General features: G+C 62.0%; 1 protein-coding gene across 1 annotated transcript in view; it reads right to left on the bottom strand.

Moving 5' to 3' along the window:
- The window catches only part of CFAP74 (cilia and flagella associated protein 74), a 59251-nt gene that overhangs the window by 26297 nt on the left and 11157 nt on the right, over window positions 1–21797 (bottom strand). Inside the window, 16 exon segments of the mRNA XM_029945946.1 lie at window positions 240–324; window positions 1702–2120; window positions 3589–3908; window positions 4256–4322; window positions 6000–6118; window positions 6612–6785; window positions 7211–7369; window positions 8715–8919; window positions 9951–10108; window positions 11605–11707; window positions 12079–12189; window positions 12537–12710; window positions 17180–17284; window positions 18816–18914; window positions 20010–20156; window positions 20277–20361. Coding sequence (XP_029801806.1) covers window positions 240–324; window positions 1702–2120; window positions 3589–3908; window positions 4256–4322; window positions 6000–6118; window positions 6612–6785; window positions 7211–7369; window positions 8715–8919; window positions 9951–10108; window positions 11605–11707; window positions 12079–12189; window positions 12537–12710; window positions 17180–17284; window positions 18816–18914; window positions 20010–20156; window positions 20277–20361 — 2530 coding nt within the window.

Below are 21797 nucleotides of genomic sequence, written 5' to 3'. Positions count from 1 at the left end.
CCCCCCACCGCGGCCGTCCCCCACCGTGGAGCTGTCCCCCCACCGCGGAGCCGTCCCCCCACCGCGGAGCTGTCCCCCCACCGCGGAGCCGTCCCCCACCGCGGGGCCGTCCCCCCACCGCGGAAGGGGCTGCAGGGGCGGCCGTGCTCAGCGGGGAGGTGGCTTGGGTACAAGATGCGGCGCTCTGCCTCCATGTCACCCGGAGACTGTCACCCGGAGCTGTCACCCGGAGCTCTCACCTGGAGACTGGCCTTGGCGGCAGCACCAGCACAGCCAGGAAGAAAGACTCAGAGACATGGGGACAGGACAGTGGGGGTGTGGAATCTGACGGAGAGCGAGCAGGGCCGACGGGACCGTGTGCGGACCGGCGTCCCATCACGGGCGGCCCAGCAGCGGAAGAAGAGGAATATGGCCCCAACTCCCAACGGGATATAAACATCAAAGAAGCTCTGTAAACTCCAGCTGCGACGGACCCGAAGGGACCCACACCGAGATGGGCCATCATCAAACCTCTGAGACACAGAGAGGCCCCGAGAGCCGCGGGGGAGAAGTGACCGGCGCACGAGGCCAGAGAGCGGGGGCGGCCGGCATGAAGGGCCCAAAGGGAAAAACCGTCAACCAAAACCCTTCTCCAGCCAGAGTGTCCTTCGAAAGTGCGGGAGAAACCGCGACATTCCCAGGTGAGCCGCTCCGGAGCCCGGGACACAGGCGCTCGCGGCCAGAGGGGGAGAAGCAGCCTCCACAGCGGTGGCCGCCGGCGGTCCCCCAGCTGGCGCGGTTGTGACAGTGGTCTGTGACTGCGCTGTGTGTCTCCCTCGTGATTTCAGTCTAATACTTGCTTTATTTAAAGCAGGAATTGGTCTAAAAGCTGATGTTAGCATCACTTTGGTTTGTGACTCCACATTTTGCTCTAAGAGGCTAATGCATTTCGAGCATATTAGTTTGTGGTCTTGGACACACAATCACAAAGATGCAGTTCTGTGACATTAACAACTGAAGGGGGTGGGACCGAGCTGTAGGGAGCGGGGACCACAGGCCTCTGAATGTAAGCTGCTATAAATCCAAACCCAAGTGCTTTAACCTCAGGACATTCAGTGTCCTCCCGTGGTGACCACAGAGAAAATAGTAACAGCATGTACACAAAGGGAAATGAGAAAGGAACTTAAACATTTCACCATAAAAAAAACATCAACTGCAACACAAAAGAAGACAGCCACGCAGGAAACGAGGGAGGCGTGCAGACCCGGGCGACAGGAGGGGAGATGTGCCTGCGGGACGCTCCAGGACGCGAGCTAAGTCACATAAGCCTGTCACAAAGCACAAACACCACGTGACTCCACTTACATAAGGCACTTAGAGCTTCCAAACCCCTGGAGACGGAGTGGGAGGAGACGCCTGGGGCCTGGGGCGGGGAGGGCGGCCCCGGATAGAGTTCTGGAAAGGACAGTGGGTGCCCGCCGCTGTGAGTGCATTTAATCCACCCAAGCGTGGACGGCCCGGGCGGGGAGGAGAGACGGGACCACGCAGGCCGCAGCCACATTCAGGGCTGGCCCCCGGGAGCCTGGCTGGCAGAAGGGAGGACGCAGGAGGCGGACCGGGCGGCTGGCGTGGGGTGTGGACAGGACGGGTGCTGGCTGGGCATGCCCGCGTGCCGGGGAGAACCCCAGACCACCGCCTCCCATGCCACCCGGGCCAGGGTACCTCTGTGTATCGCCAGGTGCCTGCTCCAGTCAGCATGGCTAGGAGAGGGGATGCGAGCGTTCTGGAACGTGCCTGCGAGGCTGGCCTTCGTTCCATGAGCTGCGGCCTCCGTCCACCGTCCGCGGAAAGTTCCTGCCCCGAAGCCGTCGCCCCGCTCACCCGTGCCTGGAGCTGCCGCCTGGTGGAGCCCGGCTTGGGCAGCCAAACCACAGTCGCCTGCGTGTCTGTGACCCGGAGGCAGAGTGCTCGAGGCCGCAGGAAGCCGCTCAGTGTGGGAGGTTTTGTTACGCAGCGTCACGGCGCGGACCCATCCACTCGGGGAGGCGATGCCCGGCCGGCTCTGCGTGGAACCTCCTTCTCCGTTCGGGATGCACGTGGGGGTCTGCGACGGAGCCGTGCCGAGTGTCAGGCGAGTGCTGCTTCGCCAGCAGGACAGACAGACAGACAGACAGAGGAGGCCGACGGGGCGAACGCCACAGATGGGACGCAGGCAGTGCCCGGCATTCACGGTGCGGCTTCCTGGTTTCCTCGTGTTCGACATTTTCTTAATTAAAACAAGAATCTGGGGCCACCACACTCGCTGTGAGCACCCGGGGGCGGAGGTGTGCGGTCACTATGTGGCACCCACGACACTAACGTGACACTCATGGCGACTCCACTTCAATAGTGAAAACGTAAACATTAATTATAAAGTTTTAAAAAGAATCAGTTCTGCACAGCGAAGGCAAATGAAGTGAAAAGTGAGTACAGTGAAAAGTGAAATGTATAAAGAACTCACACAACTCAATAGCAAACCACCAAGCAATTCACTGAAAATTGGGCAGAGGGGGGCTCCGTCGGTTGAGCGTTTGGCTGGTGCAGGTCATGATCTCATGGTTTGTGAGTTCAAGCCCCACATCGGGCTCTGTGCTGACAGGGTAGAGCCTGCTTGGGACTCTCCCTCTCTCTGCCCCTCCCCTGCTCATGCACACACGCACTCTCTCTCAAAATAAATAAACATTAAGAAAAAAAAAAGTGGACATGGGGCGCCTGGGTGGCTCAGTCAGTTGAGCGTCCGACTTCAGCTCAGATCATGATCTCATAGCCTGTGAGTTCAAGCCCCGTGTCAAGCTCTGTGCTGACAGCTCAGAGCCTGGGACTTGCTTCAGATTCTGTGTCCCTCTCTCACTCTGCCCCTCCCCTGCTCATCCTCTCTCTCTCTCAAAAATAAATAGACATTTAAAAAATGAATAAAAAAACTGGGCAGAAGATCTGAATAGACATTTCAGAAGATGTCGTGATGGTGACAGGTACATGGAAGGGAAGGTGCCCCACATCCCTCCCGTCGGGGGACGCAATCACAGCCACAAGGGGCGACCCCCTCACACCTGCCGGCGCAGGAAACGGCAGCTGTCGGCGAGGATGCGGAGAGAGGGGAAGGCCGGGCGCCGCTGGTGGGAGGGCAGACCGGGGTGGAGGCTCCTCGGAAACCACAAATCGAACCACCCTAGACCCGGCAGTCACAGCCCTGACAATACATCCAAAGGACACGAAACCACTAACTGGACCCCCCTGTCTGCACCCCCACATTCACAGCCACACTTACAATAACCGACCAGGGAGGACAGCCTAGGTGTCTGTCAATGATGAACAGGAGAAGGTGGAGTGTGCACACAGTGGGGTTAAAAGAAAGGAAACCTCGCCATTTGTAACAGCAGGGATGGACCTGGAGGGCGCTGGGCAAGCGAGAGAAGCCGGACGGAAAAAGACAGATCCCGCGGCCAGGAGCCGCCTCCTGCGGGCATGGAATCCAGCCCCCGGACGCAGAGAGCAGAGCGCGAGGAAACAGGGGAAGGGGGTCAAGGGCACAAACTTCAGGTATCAGTTTTGGGGCGTAACACACGGCACGGTGACCGCAGATTAGAAGTCGAGGGGCCACCACAGAGCTGCCGAGGGGCCGGCGGCTCCTGAGAGGGGACCCGAGGTCCCCGCGGCCTGGGCCCTGCACGGCCCGGGCTCGGCCCCGCGTCCCCGCGTCCATGCGGGCACTTGCCTCCCGGCATGGCCCGCGTGCTCCCACCTGCCCTGCTCGGCTGGGCCCACAGCCGGACACGCCTCCTGCTCAGCGTCTGACCTACCGCACATTTCTTCGTGGAGCACTTCAGGGGCACGGAGAAGCGGCCCGTCTGGGCCAGAAACAAGACACTTCCTTCCAGGTCCTTGTTTATCTAAAAAATAGAACGCCCCACCCACCATGACGTGTGTAACTGCCGGGGGACGCAGGCTGTGCCTCTACGGGCCAGGCCGTCCGAACATTCTGCCAGGCCCTGCTTGGCCCCAGGAGCACCGGCAGACCCAGCTGCTGGCCAGGAGCCGTCGGGCGGGCCCCTCATTCTGCCCGACAGCAGGAAGGTGCCAGAAGTGCGGGGAAATAAAACGGCACAACAGGGCCTGTGTGACCCCTGCCGCGACCTGTGCGTCCTTCCTCCGTCATCTGTGTCTGCAGACACCCCTGGGCCCCCGCCCGCCCCCGCCCACAATCCATGCACGCCGTCTGCCTTTGGAAGACACTCACCATGGGCTTGAAGGTGACAAGGACTTCGCAGGACATCCCGGCTGACATGGGACCAGGGGGGTCAAAGCTGTAGGCACAATGACCGGGGGCACGTCATCAGGTCTACAGGGAGGCTCCCAGCAGCCACGGGGCGGAGCAGGCGCCAGCGGAGCCCTCCCCGCCCATCGTGGCGCCGAGCCCTGGTGCCCAGGCCCCAGGGGACCCGCGCGTAAATGGGCGAGTGGGGGGTGTCCTCAGAGGGAACAGATGTCACGGGGTGGGGGGCAGCAGCCGCGGTTCCCTGGGGACGGGCAGCATCGGGGCTTTAACACCAGTGTGGGGGCGGGAGCCAGCTGGCGGCAGCACGGGCCCTGCACGCAGCGGGCACCCTCGGAACCCCACTTTTGGTGAAGGAGCCAGGAAAAGAGCCCCCAGTTCACAGGGAGACTGGAGGGCCGTCGGTCTGTCTTGGTCTGGATCTTAGGTGAGGCCAAGAAGCTTCCAGAGAATTGCTAGCATGAGGCATGTTTTCACAAGGTTGGGTTTTACCTAAGGTGCTTGGAACAGAAACATACAAGCTTAAACATTGAATGTAGTTGTTGCCCGGCTGGTCATGACCCCTCGCACGTTCTCTGGGGGGAGGGGAGCCCCCTGATGCCACATCACAGAGACTCGGGCGGACAGAGCCCCCCGGTGAGAGGGGACTCCCGGGTTGGAAAGGACACGCGGAAGCCCACAACACGCACGCAGACAGCAGGGCCACGCTCCGAGGTCTCGGGTAAGAGAATGCTTGGACGGAGACTTTAAAGATGTCATGTTAAAATTATCAAAGATGGAGGGCGCTTGGGGCCTCAGTTGGTTAAGGATCTGACTTCAGCTCAGGTCATGATCTCACAGGGTGTGAGTTTGAGCCCCGAGTCAGGCTCTGTGCTGACAGCTCAGGAGGGGAGGTAGCTGCCGATCAGACCCCAGCCCCAGGCCTGGGGAGGAGTGCTTCAGGGCGCCGGGGGGCTGATACCCCAAGTCTGGGCCCCAAGTTCCCCAGAGACCCGCAGACCAACATGGAAGCCAGCAGGCCACAAGTGAATCCTGAGCCTCCAGCACGAACGGAGGACAGGGTAAGCTGGAGATGAACAGGGATTTCTGGCCACGCTCTGCCCACACGCCTTTGCAGGTACACTGACGGGAGGAGAGAAGGGGGAACAGAGGTGCCACGTCTGAGCCCCAGGCAGCCCCCGGAAGAGAACAGCGTGTCCTGCGGTCAGTGAGCACGGACCACGGGGAGAGGCGTGGGGCCGGGTGGTGAGGAGCCGGCCTGGCCTCTCGGGCCTGCAGACCCGTCCACAAAAAGCCGGCAGAAACCAGAAGAAACTTTCCCAAAGCCGAAGGCAACACGCCACGGAGCAGGAGAGAAGAGAAACAGTACAGCAGACGCGGCAAGAGACACAGAACATGAGAAAAATGGGAAAGAGTAAAGCAGGAGACAAGCAAGTATTCAAGGGGCTGGAAGGAGCGGCAGAGGGGACCGCATGTCACGCAGCAGCGGGGCCTCGAGGACGGAGACAGAAACCTGGCTACACAGGGGACACGCAGACAGCGGGAGGGGACAGTCCTGGAGCAGGGCGGCCATACCCTTCACACCAAAGCCCTGGCCTCGCACACCGGGGCTGGCCTCGGGCCGCGGCACCGTGGGAAGACAGCAGCTGCCAGGCCGCGGGCAAGAAGGTCGTGGCAGCGCCCCCGCCCCGCGCCCCCCGCGTCTCACTCGACGCGGATGAAGTCCCGGAGCTGCTCCTCCACGCCCAGCAGCTCGCAGTAGTTGATGGTGTAGGTGGCGTTGATCAGCGTGATCTTCTTCTTGTACACTTTGCCGATGTCAAAGTCCTGGAAAGGTCAGAGGGGTTATTCCAAGCCTGTCCCGGGGAGGGCGTCGCAGGGAGCACCTGGTGGCCTCGCCTGTGCCCCCGGAAGGCCAGCGTGTGACAGGAGGAAGGTCTCGGTGACGAGCAGAGGAGTGTCCTGGTCAGAGGCTGGGGACACTTCCCAAGGTTTCCCGACCCGGGCAAGGACCCCCTGGGACGACGGGGTGTCGGGATGGGGGCAGGGGCCTCGGACGGTGTGGTGTGGGCTCCGGGGCCGGCGGCCCACGTTGTTGGAAGGACTGGGGCCCGAGTGGCATCCCAGGAGCCCTCCCTCCCCTCCCCCTGCTCCCCGTAGGCTGGCGGCTGTGACTAAGTGCGAGCACCGACCTCCTCACTGTCCCTCTCCAGGGAGACTGTGCCCCGGGACGGGTCCCCTCCTGGGGCTGGGTCTGGTGTCTGACCCCCGCCAGCACCCTCAGCACCAGGCAGCCCGGCGGCGCTGCGTCCCTCCTCACCTTGAAGTGAATGAGCTCAGGCTTGCTATTGAAGGGGCGGCCTTTGAACTCGTGTCCGGACGCCACCTGCCTGTGGGTCACCCTGCTGCGCAGCTGCTCCATGGTGCGCGCCAGGATGTCCCTGTCCATCTTCGTCCCGCCCACGGGCTTCCTGTCCGCCTCGTCTTCGGCCACCTGGGCTTCCACAGAAACAATGGCCGCGCTCCAGGGCAAGCCAGGCCACGCGGGGCCATCAGCGGGCGCAGAGCAGCCAGGGCAGGGGGGCCCGACCAGCAGGCGGGCCTCTCAGGGGAGCCCTGGCGCCGGGGGGGAGGCCGGCGAGCCTCACTGCAGAGGGAATGGAAAGATGGACGAGCGGGACCCGCTGGATTTACGGGAAGTAATGGTTGGAGGGTGGTTTCCAGATTTTGAAATCAGGCCAAGAGAAAGGTTTGAAATGTGCGACAGGAGCAGTGTTTCCTCGAGCAGCATGAGCACAGGCGCCTCCCCGAGGGACCCGAGGGATGGGGGAAGGGGCTCTGTCCATGGCCTTGGCTCCGGGTCAGCTGGCGTCGGGGCCACCGTCCAACTTCTCCAAACCGAGAGCAGGAAGCGCTCACCTGGCGCGGATTGTAGTCTTCTTTCCAAAGCCCGGGGACCTCGGGCTCGGCCAGCGTGTCCTCTTCCCAGGTGATGCTCCCGGGGTCCCCGTGGATGGACTCATAGGAGACGGCTCCCAGTAACTGAGAGGCTCTGGGGTATGTGACCGCCTCGCTGTCCTGCTGTGGGGGAGGGGAACAGTAGCTCATCACAGGAGACGGGGACTCTACGGACCCACCAGGGAAGGACGGAAGGCCCACCACGAGCCCCTTGGGCGCGTGGCTACGGACAACCTAGCTCCTCCCCGGTTCTTCTCCTCTGACCTGGAGACTAGAACACAGTCCGTTTTGTAACTTTTCGAATAGGAGTCTTGAGACATCATCACGTCTTCCCTCCCATGCCCACAAGCGTCCACCAAATGCGGGCTATGAGCCACAGTTCCTTCACCGATCCTCAGTCTTGTGCTATTTCTAATGTGTGCTTTTATGAGCCACGGCCTGGGAAGGCCCTCCGCCTGGAGGATGCGGGGTCCGGGACGGGGCTCCAGAAGGGACGGCGTGGGGCCTCCCTCCAGGGAGCATCAGACGTGAATGGAGGGAGACTTGGCCATAATGTGTGGAAAGTTGCTGGGAAGCAGACGGGGTGCGGCCGCAGACACAGGACACCTAGTGTGGACGGAAGGGCGGGTGGGGCAGAGGCGGCAGGTGTGACCGCCCGGAGGGGCAAACTGCCCAGAGCCGGGGGCTGGGGAGTGCCCAGAGCCCGGAAATGCGCCTGGGAACAGAGCAAAGACTCTGCAGAGGCCCGGGCGAGCCAGCGACCTGCGCCTTCAGGTTTCGGGGGCAGAAGCGGGAGTGCTGAACGGGCTCAGGAGGGGGTCCTGATGTCCGTGCTCCTCACCCCTGGGGACAGGTACTCAGGTCACCAACCTCGGCCTTGGGGGGACTGGCCTAGAGTCAGCCCTCAGTAAATGAGGCACGAACGGGTGAGTGAGTGCAGGACACGGAAGCAGCTGGTCTCGGGGGGCTGAGAGCCCTTGGCGCCAGTGTGGCGACAGCCATGTGCACAAGAGCCCCAGGGCCCGAGACCGGCCTGCGGCCACTGCCTGCCTTCTTGTCTAGGGACAGGTAAGGTGACCTGAGCCAATCTCATTGCAGGGGACGTGGTGGCTTCGGGCTTCCGCACCTGCAGTGGCGTGGGTGAGGCACCAGAGCCCTGGGTCTCGGCCCCGTGTACCTGCACCGTTACCGGGGAAAGGGCAGCTCCCAGGGGGACAGCAGGTGGCCCGCCAGCCCGCCTGATTCAGAGAGGAGCCGTGGGGAACACGGGAACGTGCGCCCCCGCCCGGGGCCCCGCGAGGAGGGAGCCTGGAAGACGTCCTGGCGCAGGACCGTAGTTTCCGCATCGGTTTCCACAGTGACTCGGGCCCAGCAATGTCCCCGGGACACGGGAGCGGGCCCTCAGGTCATGCGTCTGCTCCCCTGCAGGGGCGTGCACGTGACTGAACAGGGACCTCGGGCTCACCAGCAGGTTACTGGGAAGGGCCACCGTGTCCCTGTCCTCACAGACGTCCGAGATGTAGCCCCACGTCTTATCTCTCCGAGTCAACTGGCCCGTGGCCTTGGTGGGAGAAGACTGTTTCCTCCTCCTGTTTTCCTCCTCGGCTCCCTCTTTCAGAATCCGAGCCACGATCTCCTGCTTCCTGAGCCTCTGCTGCTCCGCGAAGGCGCTGTGGGGAACCGCCGTGTGGGACCAGGGGGGCGAGCCGCGGGCTGCCCTCGGGGTCCTTCCCCCAGGAGCTGCCCGGCCTCTGGGCTGTTAGGACTGAGTCTGGCCCAGCCCCCTGGCTCCTGAGGGAGCAGACAGACGAGGCCCAGGAAGGCTGCCAGGCCCAGACCCCACAATAAACCCGGACCCCATGGGGTCGTGCCTCGTGCTTCGGGCTTCCAGGCTGGCAGCCGGGCACTCCTGCCGGCCGCTTCTGCCGGGCACTGACCGAGGTCTCACTGGGGCTCGAGGCCGTTTGCTTGCTCACTCATTCATTCCTTCGCTCATTCATTCTTTCACTCAAGCCAGTGCTTGCTGGCCCTTCCTATGTCCCAGGCCTGCGCCCAACGAAGACCCGTGGTGGAGCTGCCCCTGGGAGTCCCTAGCAGGACAGGCTGGAGGCAACGCTCCTGTGGTGACAGCCAGGGCACCGAGACTCCCTGGCAAGAGATGCCGTCCCCAGGGAGAGGACCAGGAGGGCGAACCTGGGTTGGCTCTGAGAGTGCCTGCAGAGGGCTGTGGGGGCGGGAGGCAGGGCGGAGCGTGGCCTGGGAACTTGCAGGCGGAGGAGGGTCTGGGGTGAAGGCCGAGGGTGCAGGCCGCACTGAGAAGGCAGCACCGAGTGCCCGTTTGGAGGAATCAGAAAGTGGAGGCCACGAGGGTGTGAGCCCAGGCTGCCCACAGCCCCCCGCGGAGCGGCCGGAGACACAGAGAGTGAGCTGCGTCGGGGGCTTGGGGCAGCTCCTGAGAAGCCGGCCAGGAGCCCGAGGGGGGCTGCGCCAGAGGTGATGGGGCCGATGGGTCTGTGCTCTGAGGCCCGTGGGCGGCCTCCCCTGTTGGGGTGTGGGGAGCGGGGTGTGGAGGGAGGGCTGGAGCCCCCATCCAGGGGGGAAGCCCAGGGGGGCAGCATCTTGCTAACTGTGAGGGCCAGGCCTCCCTTGGCCCAGGCGGGCACCTCACCCCCCCACCCCCGGGAAGCCACCTTGCACTCACCGGTTCCGGGCTTCCAGCTCCTGGCGCCGGCGTTGATGGAAAAGGTACTTGAAAGTGTCCCCACCTTGAGCCAGAATCATCTCCTTTTCGGCCTGAGCCTTCTGTTCAGCCAGCTCTACCCTGGCCTGACCCCATGCTTGGAATTTCCGGAGTGTTTCCTTGGGAATAGAGAAAAGTGAGCGTGCGCGCGCGCGCGCACACACACACACACACACACACACACACACACACACACACACCCGCAGGGTTCTGGTGAGCTCAGCTCTGCGATGCCCGCATACAGGTGCAGACCCCCGCCCTCGCCTGGCCCCGCCCACCTACTGACCGTGGCTCTTATTTTTTTAAATTTTTTAATGTTCTTATTTATTATTGAGACAGAGAGAAACAGAGCACGAGCATGGGGCGGGGGGGAGGGGAAGTCAGAGAGAGAGAGAGAGAGAGAGAGAGAGACAGAATCCAAAGCAGGCTCCAGGCTCTGAGCTGTCAGCATAGAGCCTGATGCTGGGCTCGAACCCACGAACTGTGAGATCGTGACCTGAGTCAAAGTCGGCCACTTAACCAACTGAGCCACCCTGGTGCCCCTGACCATGGCTCCATAAAAGCCTCAGGGGCTTCCCGCCACCTGAGCTGTCATCTCGGTGCCGCAGGGCAGGCCGCTGGCCTCTGCACCGCTTGCCACACCGGGCTCTCCTCCACGAGGCCTGCTCACTCTTGCCTCTGAGTCTTTGCAAATGCTGTTCCCCTCTCCACTTTCCAGGCCTAACTGCCACACCCGTGGGCCCCAGGGGGATGTCCCTTCCTCCAGCAGGATCCTGGACCCTGTCATAGGTTAACGAACCTCAGTAAAACGAAAATCATTAACTGGCTGTTTTGCTTTGCGAATGCGCCCCCCCGTTCGCTGTTGGGGCGGACGCGCGAGGACCGCTGAGGCCCTGGGGTGAAAGCCTCTAGCTCCCTCTTACGCCGTCAGAAGGTGCTGACCGCCTCCCGCCTCTGTGGCCTCGCCGGCTGCTGACCAGGTAACTGGTGGGAAAATGGGCCCCCACTCCCTTCACTAAGCTCCGGCCAGGCCAAGGCCAGCGCCAACCCGTAGGGAGTCTCATAGGCACTGCCTCGGACACCTTCGCTGTGGAGCTCTGCCGGGTTAGCGATGCTGGCGTCCTCTGCCTGGCTGAGGTCCATAAGGGCCCCCCGCCGCCTCGGTCCGGGCCGTTCTCTGCACTTTCCTCCTCCACCTCAGGGGGTCAGGTTCGGCCCGGCCGTGAGTGAGATCTCGCCTCGCTCCTACTCGGCGTTTGGTGGTCGTTTTCACGGCACCCTGTTCCAGACCCCTGCTCACGGCCGCCCCGGGCCCCCTGGAGCCCTGCCACGGCTCCTCCCGCGGACCAGGCCCCGTGAGGACAGGCCTGTGCTGGACTCTTCCTGCCGGCGAGGCACCTGGCTAGTGCCAGCACGGACCGGGGGCAAGAGACCTGTGGGGGGAACTCCGTACCCTCACGGAGCGTCTGAGGCCATGGGACCCTCGTCCCGAGGGGCAGGGAATCAGGAGGGCAGGGCGGGCCGAGCGGCGTGCGGTGTGGACCCCCCGGCCGGAAACCCCGGCGGGCTCCTGGAGGACTACGTGGGGCCCCGAGGGTCAAGGTGAGCCGCCTACCCTGTTGGCAGTGATGCTGTTCTTCAGCGCCAGCACGGCGTCCATGCGCCTCTGCATGTGCTGGCGGGACGCCCGCTCCTCCTCCCTCTGCTGCGCGCGGACCCTGGGGAAGGCACGTGTGTAACCACGAGGACCAGGCGTGTTGACCTGCGGTTTCGGAACCGCTTGGGGTCACGTCCGTCATGGAGATAATTAAACGTGACCACATTGAGGCACATGGAAAGTGTTATGTTGAACGTCAGTCACTAGGAAACACTGATGCAGGTTTCTCTGGACTAGAGGCCCCTGGCCACTCACCGCAGGTCCTTTTCTGAAAATAAGCAGGACATTAGCTCAAAACTAAAAGTACACTTTATTATTTTCTGACAGTAAGGTAATGACTTAATAATAAAACTGAGGGCTTGTAAAACCAAGGACTCCTGTATTTTTCATATCTCCCCCAGGGCATCGGTGGGAAGGGTCTGAAAACGCTACCTTCCCAGGGAAGCCCTCAGGAACTTCACCGCGACCTTGTGATTCTTCTTGGCATCTTCCAGCAGCTTCTGGTGCCTAAGCCCGTGCTCCTTCTGGAGGTACGTGGCCTTCCTGCAGTGGGGGGGCAGCGGGAACAGAAACGCCTGGGGCACCAGCTCCCGAGGGGACAGGTGTTCCTGAGGGCCCGGCACGGGAGGGCGAGGAGGGGAGAGTGAGGAAGGGGGGGCGAGGGCCGAGAGGGCAGGGTGAGGGCCTGGGAGGGGGCCGAGGGCCCTGCCGGTGTCCAGGGTCTCGGCTCCTACAGCGGCAGCAGGGAACTCTGGCGACGAGTGGGCGGAGGTGAGCAGGGAGGAGGAGGGCGGACCCCAGGGGCCGGGACCCCCGGCAGGGGCTGGGGCCGGACCACGGACCAGCGGGCTCCGGAGAAGGGCAGAGGCCCGGCACAGGTCTGCACCCACCTGAGCCTCAGCAGCCGGCTCCTCTCCACCTTCCTCAAGGCCCCCTCCTCCCGGGGTGGCTGCGTGGCCCCGTGTGTCTGCAGGCACTTCCTGGCGGCCGCCTCCTCCTCTTGGGCAAACTTGGGGACGTCCTTGAGCTGTCCCTTCTGGATCTCAAGGTGCCATATGGCTCTCCTTCAAACAAGAGGCATTCTGTTTATGCTGGTAGTGGTCCTGGAGACCTGGGTCGTGCCCTCCGAGGAGATGCATTCCAGGGTGTCTGGGAGGGCCTGGATGTGCGGTTTTGACAAACATCCCTGAAGGCAGCTCCTCCTCCTGGAAGCCCTCCGGGCCTGGAGTTGCTGGAGAGCAAGGCTCGCCCTTCACCCACAGCACTGCAGGCCGCAGCCTGGCTCCAACTCCGATGTGCATCTCCTGAGTGTCCACGGGCACCCATCGGCTCCTGCCCCCACCCCACCTGGCCTGAGGACCGCTGTGCCACCCTGAAGTAGGCCAAGACGCAGGTGGGAGATGCTGCCTTTGAAGAGGCTCCCTGTGGCACTGGGGCTCTGCAGCGAGAGACAGGGCTGGGGGGGACCACGGGGCACGGAGGGGTGGGCAGTGGACCGGTGGTGTCTGGGCACAGACAGGTCCATGGCTGATGGATTACTGGCTCCCTAGGCCTGAAAAAGATGGCGGCTTCACTAAACTCTCACTTTCTCTGAATAAAGAGAAGGTGACAGCGGAAGGAAGGTGAGGGGGCCAGAGAGGCTGCTGGCCTAGAGGACGGGTGGGCCCGGGAGAGAGGGTGCGTCTGGGGGCCGGACGAGGCAGGAGAGAAGGCAGCCCTGCGGGCCCCTTGGCTTTAGCCCAGTGACATCTGGGTGAGCATCGACCTCGGGACGCGAGGTCCGTGCGTGCTGCCTGCCTCGGGGCCGGAAGGAGCGCTAGATAAGGCTCTTGGGCTGGGCCCCTGCTGCGGGCACCCTGCCCCGGGCATGGGCGGCCCCTGCATGGAGCCTGTGGTGTGAGCCAAGCCGGGCCTTCCCTGCCCGTGACCTCTGGCCTTGCTGCTGGTCCGGGTGAGACGGAAGCTCGAGTCCAGGGACGCAGGGACCATGTGACATGGGGCACCCATCACGAACTTCATGGTGTGCAGCAGGTCCCCAACTACCATTTGTGGAGTGAGCGCGAGGCACCCCCCGAGCCTCCAAGTCACAAATCCAGGTGTCCTGCCCGCATGGCGGTGCACACGAGACCCCTGGAGGGACCACCTCGGGGTCCCTGGCTCACGGGAGCTTCTGCCCAGCACGTGGTCGGCAGCGACACTGGAGGGCCTGAAGGCGCATCATTCCTGGGAGCAGAGTCCCAAGAACGTGTGTCTGGGGGGACTGCCTGTGAAGGAACAGATCCGTGGGGACCGTGGTGGCACTCGTGGTGGTGCTGGTGGCCCAGAGGTGGCAGCAGGGCCTAGGGAAGGGTCAGGGGGCTCGACTTCCCAGGACGGGCCCAGGGCGTGAGGCCATTAGGACCCCACCCGAGAGAAGGCTCCTGTCCATGAGGCCGATGGCCCGGCCACACTACCCGCCGCTGCAGGGCTGCGCCGGCCTCAACCCCCCCAGTGCCCGGCCCAGCGCCATCACTGCCTCGGGCCCCTGCGGCGGGCAGCAGGAGTGGGTGCGTAAGCTAACACTCCACTCAACCCAGTGACGCCCCGACGCCACCATCCTGACTGACGTCTCAATGCCAACCTCCCAGGGGCCTTGAGCCGGAGCCCAGCCACGCTGCCCCGCGGTTCCCGACTCCCCAGGAAGGGGAGGGAATCACACTCGTCATGTTAAACCCCGGACGCTCCCGGGCTCCTCCTGCAGACAGGAACACGGAGGCAACCCGACTCCTGCTACGTAAAACTGTGGATGTGGGGGCGCCGGGGTGGCTCAGGTCATCTCTGCTGAGTGTGGAGCCTGCCTAAGACCTTCTCTCTCTCCCTCGGCCCCCCCTCTTACGTGCTCTCTCTCTAAAATAATATTAATCTAAACACCCTCGGATGCACTGGACTTCCAGCACACACCAGAACACAGATGTCACTGGGAACCGTTGTGTGGAGTGGGGAAACAGGCCCTTGGGGTAAAAGGGGTAAGGTTCTGCACATTTAAAACATTTTTTAAATATTTTTTGGGGGGCACCTGAGTGGCTCAGTCGGTTAAGCCTCCGACTTCGGCTCAGGTCAGATCTCACGTTCGTGGGTTCGAGCCCTGCGTCAGGCTCTGTGCTGACAGCTAGCTCGGAGCCTGGAGCCTGCTTCCGGTTCTGTGTCCTTCTCTCTGCCCCTTCCCCTCTCATGCTCTATCTCTCTCTGTATCAAAAATAAATAAAACATTAAAAAAAAGTTAAAAAAATATTTTTTTGAGAGAGAGACGAGTGGGACCAGGAGAGGCCAGAGAGACAGAATCCCAAGCAGGCTCCACACTGTCAGTGCAGAGCCTGACTGGGGCCTCGAACTCACACACCGTGAAATCACAGCCTAAGACAAAGTCAAGTCAGGCCCCACACTGAACACACTTAATAGGAGGGGACAGGGCACATCGGTGGTCACCTGGGCAGGACCGCTGACTGAGGAGATGAACAAAGGAATGTTTGGGACACATTTTCTCGTGTGTATATTAGACTTAGGTAAAGCGGGTTAACAAGGAAGCAAATGACAGTCCAGCAGCAGCCGGGCCTACGTGAGCCGTGGCAGGCGGACAGGCTGCTGGGGTCCGGCCGCAGGAGGAGGGGCCCAGAGGTGACAGCTGAGGGGTCAGCTGACGGCTACATGTGGGGACCAAGGAGACCAGTGAAAACCTTGAGGGTGGCGAGACGCAGGCTGGTCACTGCCACAGAAAGGGGGTGCGGGGCGGGGGGGGGGAGGGGGATGAGCCTGCGGTTCTGTTAGACTTGGTGTCAAGACAGCGGCAGAGACGTGCAGACTTGCGTCCCCGCCTGCGGCCTCGGGCATCACCAGTGCCCAGCGCTAGACTTCCCAACACCAGTCCTCCCGGTCACAAGCCAAGCTGGGGTGGGAGCTGGGGCGGGGGATGAATCGGGGGGCGTGGAGCGTGTCCTGGTGCCAGAAAGCACCCAAAGAGGGACAGGGACATGTCACAGGGCATGGGAGCCCGCCTGGAATAGGCCCCACTCGCCACGCTCGGGAGGATTGAGGCTCAAAGTAAATAGCGATGGGAGTGACCGCATGCTGCTGAATAAGACGGAAGCCGCAGAGTCCACATCCCTAAAGAGACGGATGCGGAAAGAGAAAGTCGCTCTTCAGGGCAGAAGGCCGCCCACCCCTGCGGAAGGGATGCTGCCCGAGCGCGTCCTTGGGGCCATCGCCACCATCGTGGCTGGCCCGGGCACGAAACGTCAGGGAACTCAGACACCAGCGCCCGACGGGCGGCGAGCATGGGACTCCCAGCCACCACACGGCACGAATTAATTCCCAAAGCAAAATGGGCAGCTCTGCGTCGGGAACCTGGCGGCACCGCCTCAAGCCAGCCTCCAAAGCCCCCCCGCCGGAGATGGGACGGGTCACCATCATGCGCCTCGTCGAGGCCCCCCAGGAGGACGCGGCATCGCCGGGGGTATTCTAGCCAACGGTCACAAGGAAGCACCACGCAGAGACAACTTAAGGGGCCTTTACTGGCCCCTGATCTTCAGAAGGTCAAGGTCATGAGTGTCCATGAAAGGATGAGGGGTCTTCCCGGCTGGAGACGGTCAGCCCTGCGCACCCCCGGGGGACCCTCTTGCTGTAAAGGACGTCACTTGACAGCTGGAGCCACGGAGCCCCGGGAGGCTTCTGCTGTTTTTGCAGTTCTTCTTAAGTTTGTTTCAAAATTTTAAAGTTTTTTTTTTTTAAGTGTATGGATCACAGCGATCTGACAAAGCAGGACCAGCACGGTTTCCGTGGCTTCAGTAAGGACCGCTGCCCAGTGGGGCGCTGGCTGCTGAGACCCCGTCAGACAGGGGCCCGCAAACCCCCGTCGCCCCCCGGGCTCGCTCGCAGATGCCCGGTCCTCCGGCTCCCCATGGGATCATGCTGAAGCACCACAGGACCCAGGCCGGACTGTGCCAACCTTCCAGGAGGGCTGAGCTAGAGCCGGATTCCTGCCCCCCGAGAGTCCCCGGCAGGGCGGGGGGCAGTGGCTGTCCTTCCAGCAGCAGGCGGCCTGGCCCTCCGTGAGCCAGAGGCCGCCCGGCCAGCGTCCAGGAGAGGGGGGCAGGGCACCAGGGACACCAGGGATCTGACCCCCTCCTAAATCCCGGTTTTGCTGCAGCTAGAGGCAATGCTGAGGCTCATAACCCAAACCCTGGTCCACTGAATATTTAAGACGATTCTGGGAGATGCGTCTAGAAAGGTTGTGAAACACTGTAAACACGGTGCTGGTTGTTATCTGGAAGCACGAAGCAGGAAAGGGGGGAAGAAGCGGAGGTCATAGTTCTCAAAAATGCAAACATGGAGAAAGCGCGAAACATTTCAAAAAATGTGAAGTCTTATCCTTTGAGTGATTCAATCATCTCATTTAACGAGCGCTCTTCCAACTTCTAGGCAGCTTAAAAGTCAGTGCAAACTACAAGGGCTGTGTCCCGCCCCCGCACAGGAAGGGCCGGCCCCCCTCCTGACTCACTCGCTCTCCTGCAGCAGGGCCGTGAGTTTGGACTGCACGTCTTTCTCGTTGTCCAGCTCCGTGCACAGGCGTCTGGACACCGCCTGGAGGCGGCCCACGGCGGCACTGCTGGGGCACAGGGGCGGGGGTGGGGGAGGCCGGGGAGGTGGGGAGGTGGCGTCAGCCTGGCTCGCAGAGAAAGCCCCCTGCGGCCACCATCCCCGGATGCCTTCAGCTGGCCTCTTCATTTTCAAGAGAGCAATCTGTCTACACCGGCCAGCAGGGAAGGCCTCCAAGACAGGCTGCTCCTGTGCCCGCTTCTGGCTGCTCCGCCAGGCATGGAACTCACTGGAGCAGCTGCCCTGGCCGCACCAGCGCCCGCTTCTCTCCCAGGGTCTGGGAGCCGGGTTCCCTGGCTCCGGCCTGTTGGGGCTGTGGGCCCATTCGGATCGGGAAGGACCCAGCACACTCGCCCGACTGGAAGCAGCCACTCTGGGCTCCGAGCCCTCTCTGCACCCTCTTGCTGCCGCCCGGCCAGGCGTGTTCTGAGGTAGTCACGGGGCTGCTGAGATGCGCGCGGTGGCCCGTGGGCCTGCGTGGGAACAGCCTCCAGGGACACTGGCCTCAGCACCGGGTGCGGGAATACCACGGGTCAGGACCCCACACACGTACGGCTCGGGAGGGTTCCCAGTAGCTGGCGCGGCCCTCACTTCCCGACGCCCAGCCCGCTGTGTCCCGCAGAGTCGGGTGGATGTTGAGGTCCAGCAGGAGCCCAGCTCTGCCTGCGGGGCCTGGGCTGCAGGCGTCACGACAGTGCTGGCACCTTGTCCTGTCTGTCCTGTGACCCCCGCAACCCCAGCCTCCAGCCCTCTGCCCTCCGGGGGCCAGTGGGGCCTGGCACTCATCCCTTCCTGGGGGAACGTGGGGCAGCTACATTCAAATGCCGGCTCAGAGCGCCGGGACCAAAGTCCCACTTCATCCCTGCTCAACACGGTGACCCCGGGCAGCTCGCTCAGTGTCCCTGAGTCCCTCAAAGGGCTGCTTTGAAACCGATAGGGCCTGAGGAGCACGGACGCCACCTGGGTCACAGGTGGGCACCAGCCGCAGGCGCGTGAAGCTGCGAGCAGGCGTGTCCCCCCGTGCGGAAGCCGCACCGGCCGCTGAGCCCCTGCCTGCCCTGCCCCCCATCTCGGTAGTGGTACCACCTGGCTGGTGGCTCATGGCAAAGGCAGTCCTGATGTTTCTTCCCCTAAGCCCGCTGGTGTCCCTGCACTGTCCCCACGGAGCGGCCCCTCCTTTTGGGTGCTTCTGGGGCTTTGCACATCCTCACCCAGAACGTTCTCTCCCGGGCACTGCAGGCGAGTGGTTTTCCTCTCAGGTCCCAGTCTGGAGGTCACCCCTCAGGGGGCCTCCCTGCTGCCCCGTGACCACCCCTCCTGACCACACGGCCCCCAGCTCTCCTGTCCCCGTGACCACCTGTCTCTGTGTTTCCGTGTTGGGGTGCGTCTGTTCCCCACTGGGGGGCGGAGTCTGCTTCCTCGCACCTGGGAGGCAGCAGGTGTCGGTGTGGATGACGGCTGGGTGACTGGACGTCCCCTGCTGCCGCCCGGGGGCCCCCACTGCCCGCCCCACTCGGCGTCCGGGGCGCACGACCTACGTGTTGTCGGCCTCTCTCCCCGCAGCCACCTGGGCCGCCACGCTCGCCTGCTGCTTGGTGACGAGATCCAGCCTCCGGCGGCAAGCGCGCAGCTCTGCTCTGCAAGGAAGGAGATGCGGACGCCCGGCTCCCTGGAGGCCGGTCCCCGCCGGCTGTGCCCCAGGAGCCCCGGGCTGAACCCCGTCGTCACAGGCCAGTGGGGCTCCGGGCAGGTTGAGGTCCAGGCCCTCAGAGACCGTGCCGGCATTTCGCTCTGGCTCCCCTCGCCCAGGCCAGGGTCCCGGTCACCTGCCCCCCCTCGTCCAGGGCCCTGGTTGTCTGGCTCCCCTCGCCCAGGCTAGGGGCTGAGGTGACGTCATTTTTCCAGGGGTTTCTCTCACACATCAAGCTGCATGATCAGTTTCCTGAAAGCCCTGCAGAATGGCCACCTGTGTGACCTCGGCCCAAATAAGAGCTCACGTCAACTGGCCACATGAATGCACCCAGGCGGTCCGGGCACCGAGGAGAGGCCTGGGAGGGCCCCCCACAGGGCACACAGCGGCAGCACCGCATCGGCGTTCTAGAACTTGCAGATCCCACAGGACAGGTGACCAGTGTGTGGGCCTGGATTGAATCTCGATCCAAAACTCGAGATTCTGTGATAGAAACAACAGAACCAAACCCAGAGCCCCGGCTCTAAGCCACGTCTGGAGGACACGCAGGGAAGCGGGGCGTGTGTGCGTGGGGGGGGGGGCGCTCATTTCCTCAGGGGGCGTGGCCCGAAGGAGGTTTTTAATTGCTTCAGGGACAAGTATGCAGGAGGGACACCTGCAATCGGCTCAGACAAGGAAGAAATCACGTGCACACACGCCCACAGGCCAAGGTCAGCAGTGGCACGTGGGTCATAGCTGCAACCTCGTGTTTTCCGCTTTCCCGAATGTTTGACTTTTCCTTCACAGACTTTGGGGGGACTCGCTCTGCTGCTGTTTTCGCTGGTCAGGCCGGCGGGGCAGGCGCCTGGAAGGCCCCGGCCCAGCAGGACCAAGGGCGCCCTCCGCACGGGACAGCCCGGGGGCTTGGGGACTTCAGTCCTTCGAGGCCGGCCTGCAGGTCACCGCGGTCAGAAGGCAGCAAGCCGGGTCGCCCCGCCCACCAATGGCCGCCCCGCCCCCGCCCACCACGCCCACCACGGCTCCCCCCCATCGCCACGCCCACCTGGTTTTCTGAATGAAAAGTTCCTTCTCTTCCTGCAGCTTCTCCAGGCGGCCCGAGGCGGTCCGCTGGCGGCGGGCCTGGGCCCGGCCTGGGCCGGCGGGTTTCCTCCTTCTGTCGGCCTCGGCCTCGGCCTCGGCGGTCCCTGGGCTTAACGCAGAGGGACAGCGGCTGCCTCGCGCGGTGCTTTGCCCCCGCCCGCCTCCCCCTTTCCGCGGAGGATGCCCAGGCTGAGGTGGGGGGAGCAGGGGGCCGCCCCGGATTCGTTACCAGCGGCGTCCCAAGTCAGCACCCTTCTCCGCTTCCAGAGGAAGAACTTCAACCTCAAACTCTGGATCCTCTAGTTCATCTCTTTCTAGAAATCCAGGCAAGAGAAAAAACGAAAAGCAGATGAAGACGTTCAAGTCTGAAGCCCTGGGATGAGTCTAGACAAGCTCACATCTAATGGCGGGGCTGCTGATGGCCTTAGAGCAATGGTTCTCAAAGTGTGGCCCACGGAACCCTGGTGGGCCGGCCTAAAACCCTTCCAGTGTCTGCAATCAAAACTGTTTTCCTAGTTATCACCATTTGTCCCTTTCACTCTCATTTCACAAGTGTAGAATGGAGTTAGCCAAAGTTTTCCGCTATAAACATGATGTACGATATCACAACAGACCAACACAGACGTGCGGACGGGAATCGTGACTTCTGACAAACCAGGCTATTCTGTTACACATCACAGGTTCAGTTTTGCTATTTTCACTGAATAAATATAAAACAGTTTTCAGCTTAAAATTCTAATACACTAAATATTTTTAAAAACCCCAACATAGGGGTGTCTGGGTAGCTCATCCGTGCTTAAAGAACTTTAAGAGAACACAGAAGTCAAAAGGGTCCTACTGGCCACATTTAGAACAAATTGAGCATCAAAATAAACAGTATTGGGTGCCTGGGCGGCTCAGTCAGTTAAACATCCGACTTTGGCTCGCAAGTCACGATCTCACCGTCTGTGAGTTCGAGCCCCGCGTCGGGCTTTGTACTGACGGCTCAGAGCCTGGAGCTGCTTTGGATTCTGTGTCTGCCTCGCTCTCTGCCCCTCCCCTGCTTGTGTTTTGTTTCTTTCTCTCTCTCAAACATAAACAAACATTAAAAAATTAAAAAAAAATAGTAACCAACATAAAAGCACTTTTGGGTTGCAATAATTTTTTTTAGTGTTTATTTATTTTGAGGCAGAGAGAGAGACAGAGTGCAAACAAGGGAGAGGGAGAGAGAGAGAGGGAGACACAGAGTCTGAAGAAGGCTCCAGGCTCTGAGCTGTCAGCACAGAGGACATGGGGCTTGAACCCATGAACTGTGAGATCATGACCTGAGCTGAAGCCAGATGCTTAAGCAACTGAGCCACCCAGGTGCCTCTTGGCTTGCAATAACTTTTAAGAAGGTAAAGGGTTCTCTGACAAAAGTGTTGGAGGATTATCTTAATGAATCACTGTAGACTCTGAGGTAAACACGGCCATTCGGACTATGCGATTTATCTCTAGCCCTCCACTAAATCTCCATGGAAATGACGAGAAAGAATTTAACAAGGTGTCACTGAAGATCACAACATGTACAGGAAGGAAGAGAGTAGGCAAAAAAAAAAGCCTATATTTGGGAAGATAGAAAGGTGGGGACTAATTTACTTCACCCCATCCCTCCAGACCTGCCCTCACAACTCCTCACCTCACTTCCCCTGCCACACGGGCCCAACCTCACCTCACTCGTTACACCTCACCACACCTCCCCTCACCTCCCCTCAGCACACCTCACCTCACC

The sequence above is a fragment of the Suricata suricatta genome, chromosome 8 (assembly GCF_006229205.1).
Source record: "Suricata suricatta isolate VVHF042 chromosome 8, meerkat_22Aug2017_6uvM2_HiC, whole genome shotgun sequence".
Lineage (NCBI taxonomy): Eukaryota > Metazoa > Chordata > Mammalia > Carnivora > Herpestidae > Suricata > Suricata suricatta.
This window is presented reverse-complemented; position numbering and strand designations above follow the sequence as displayed.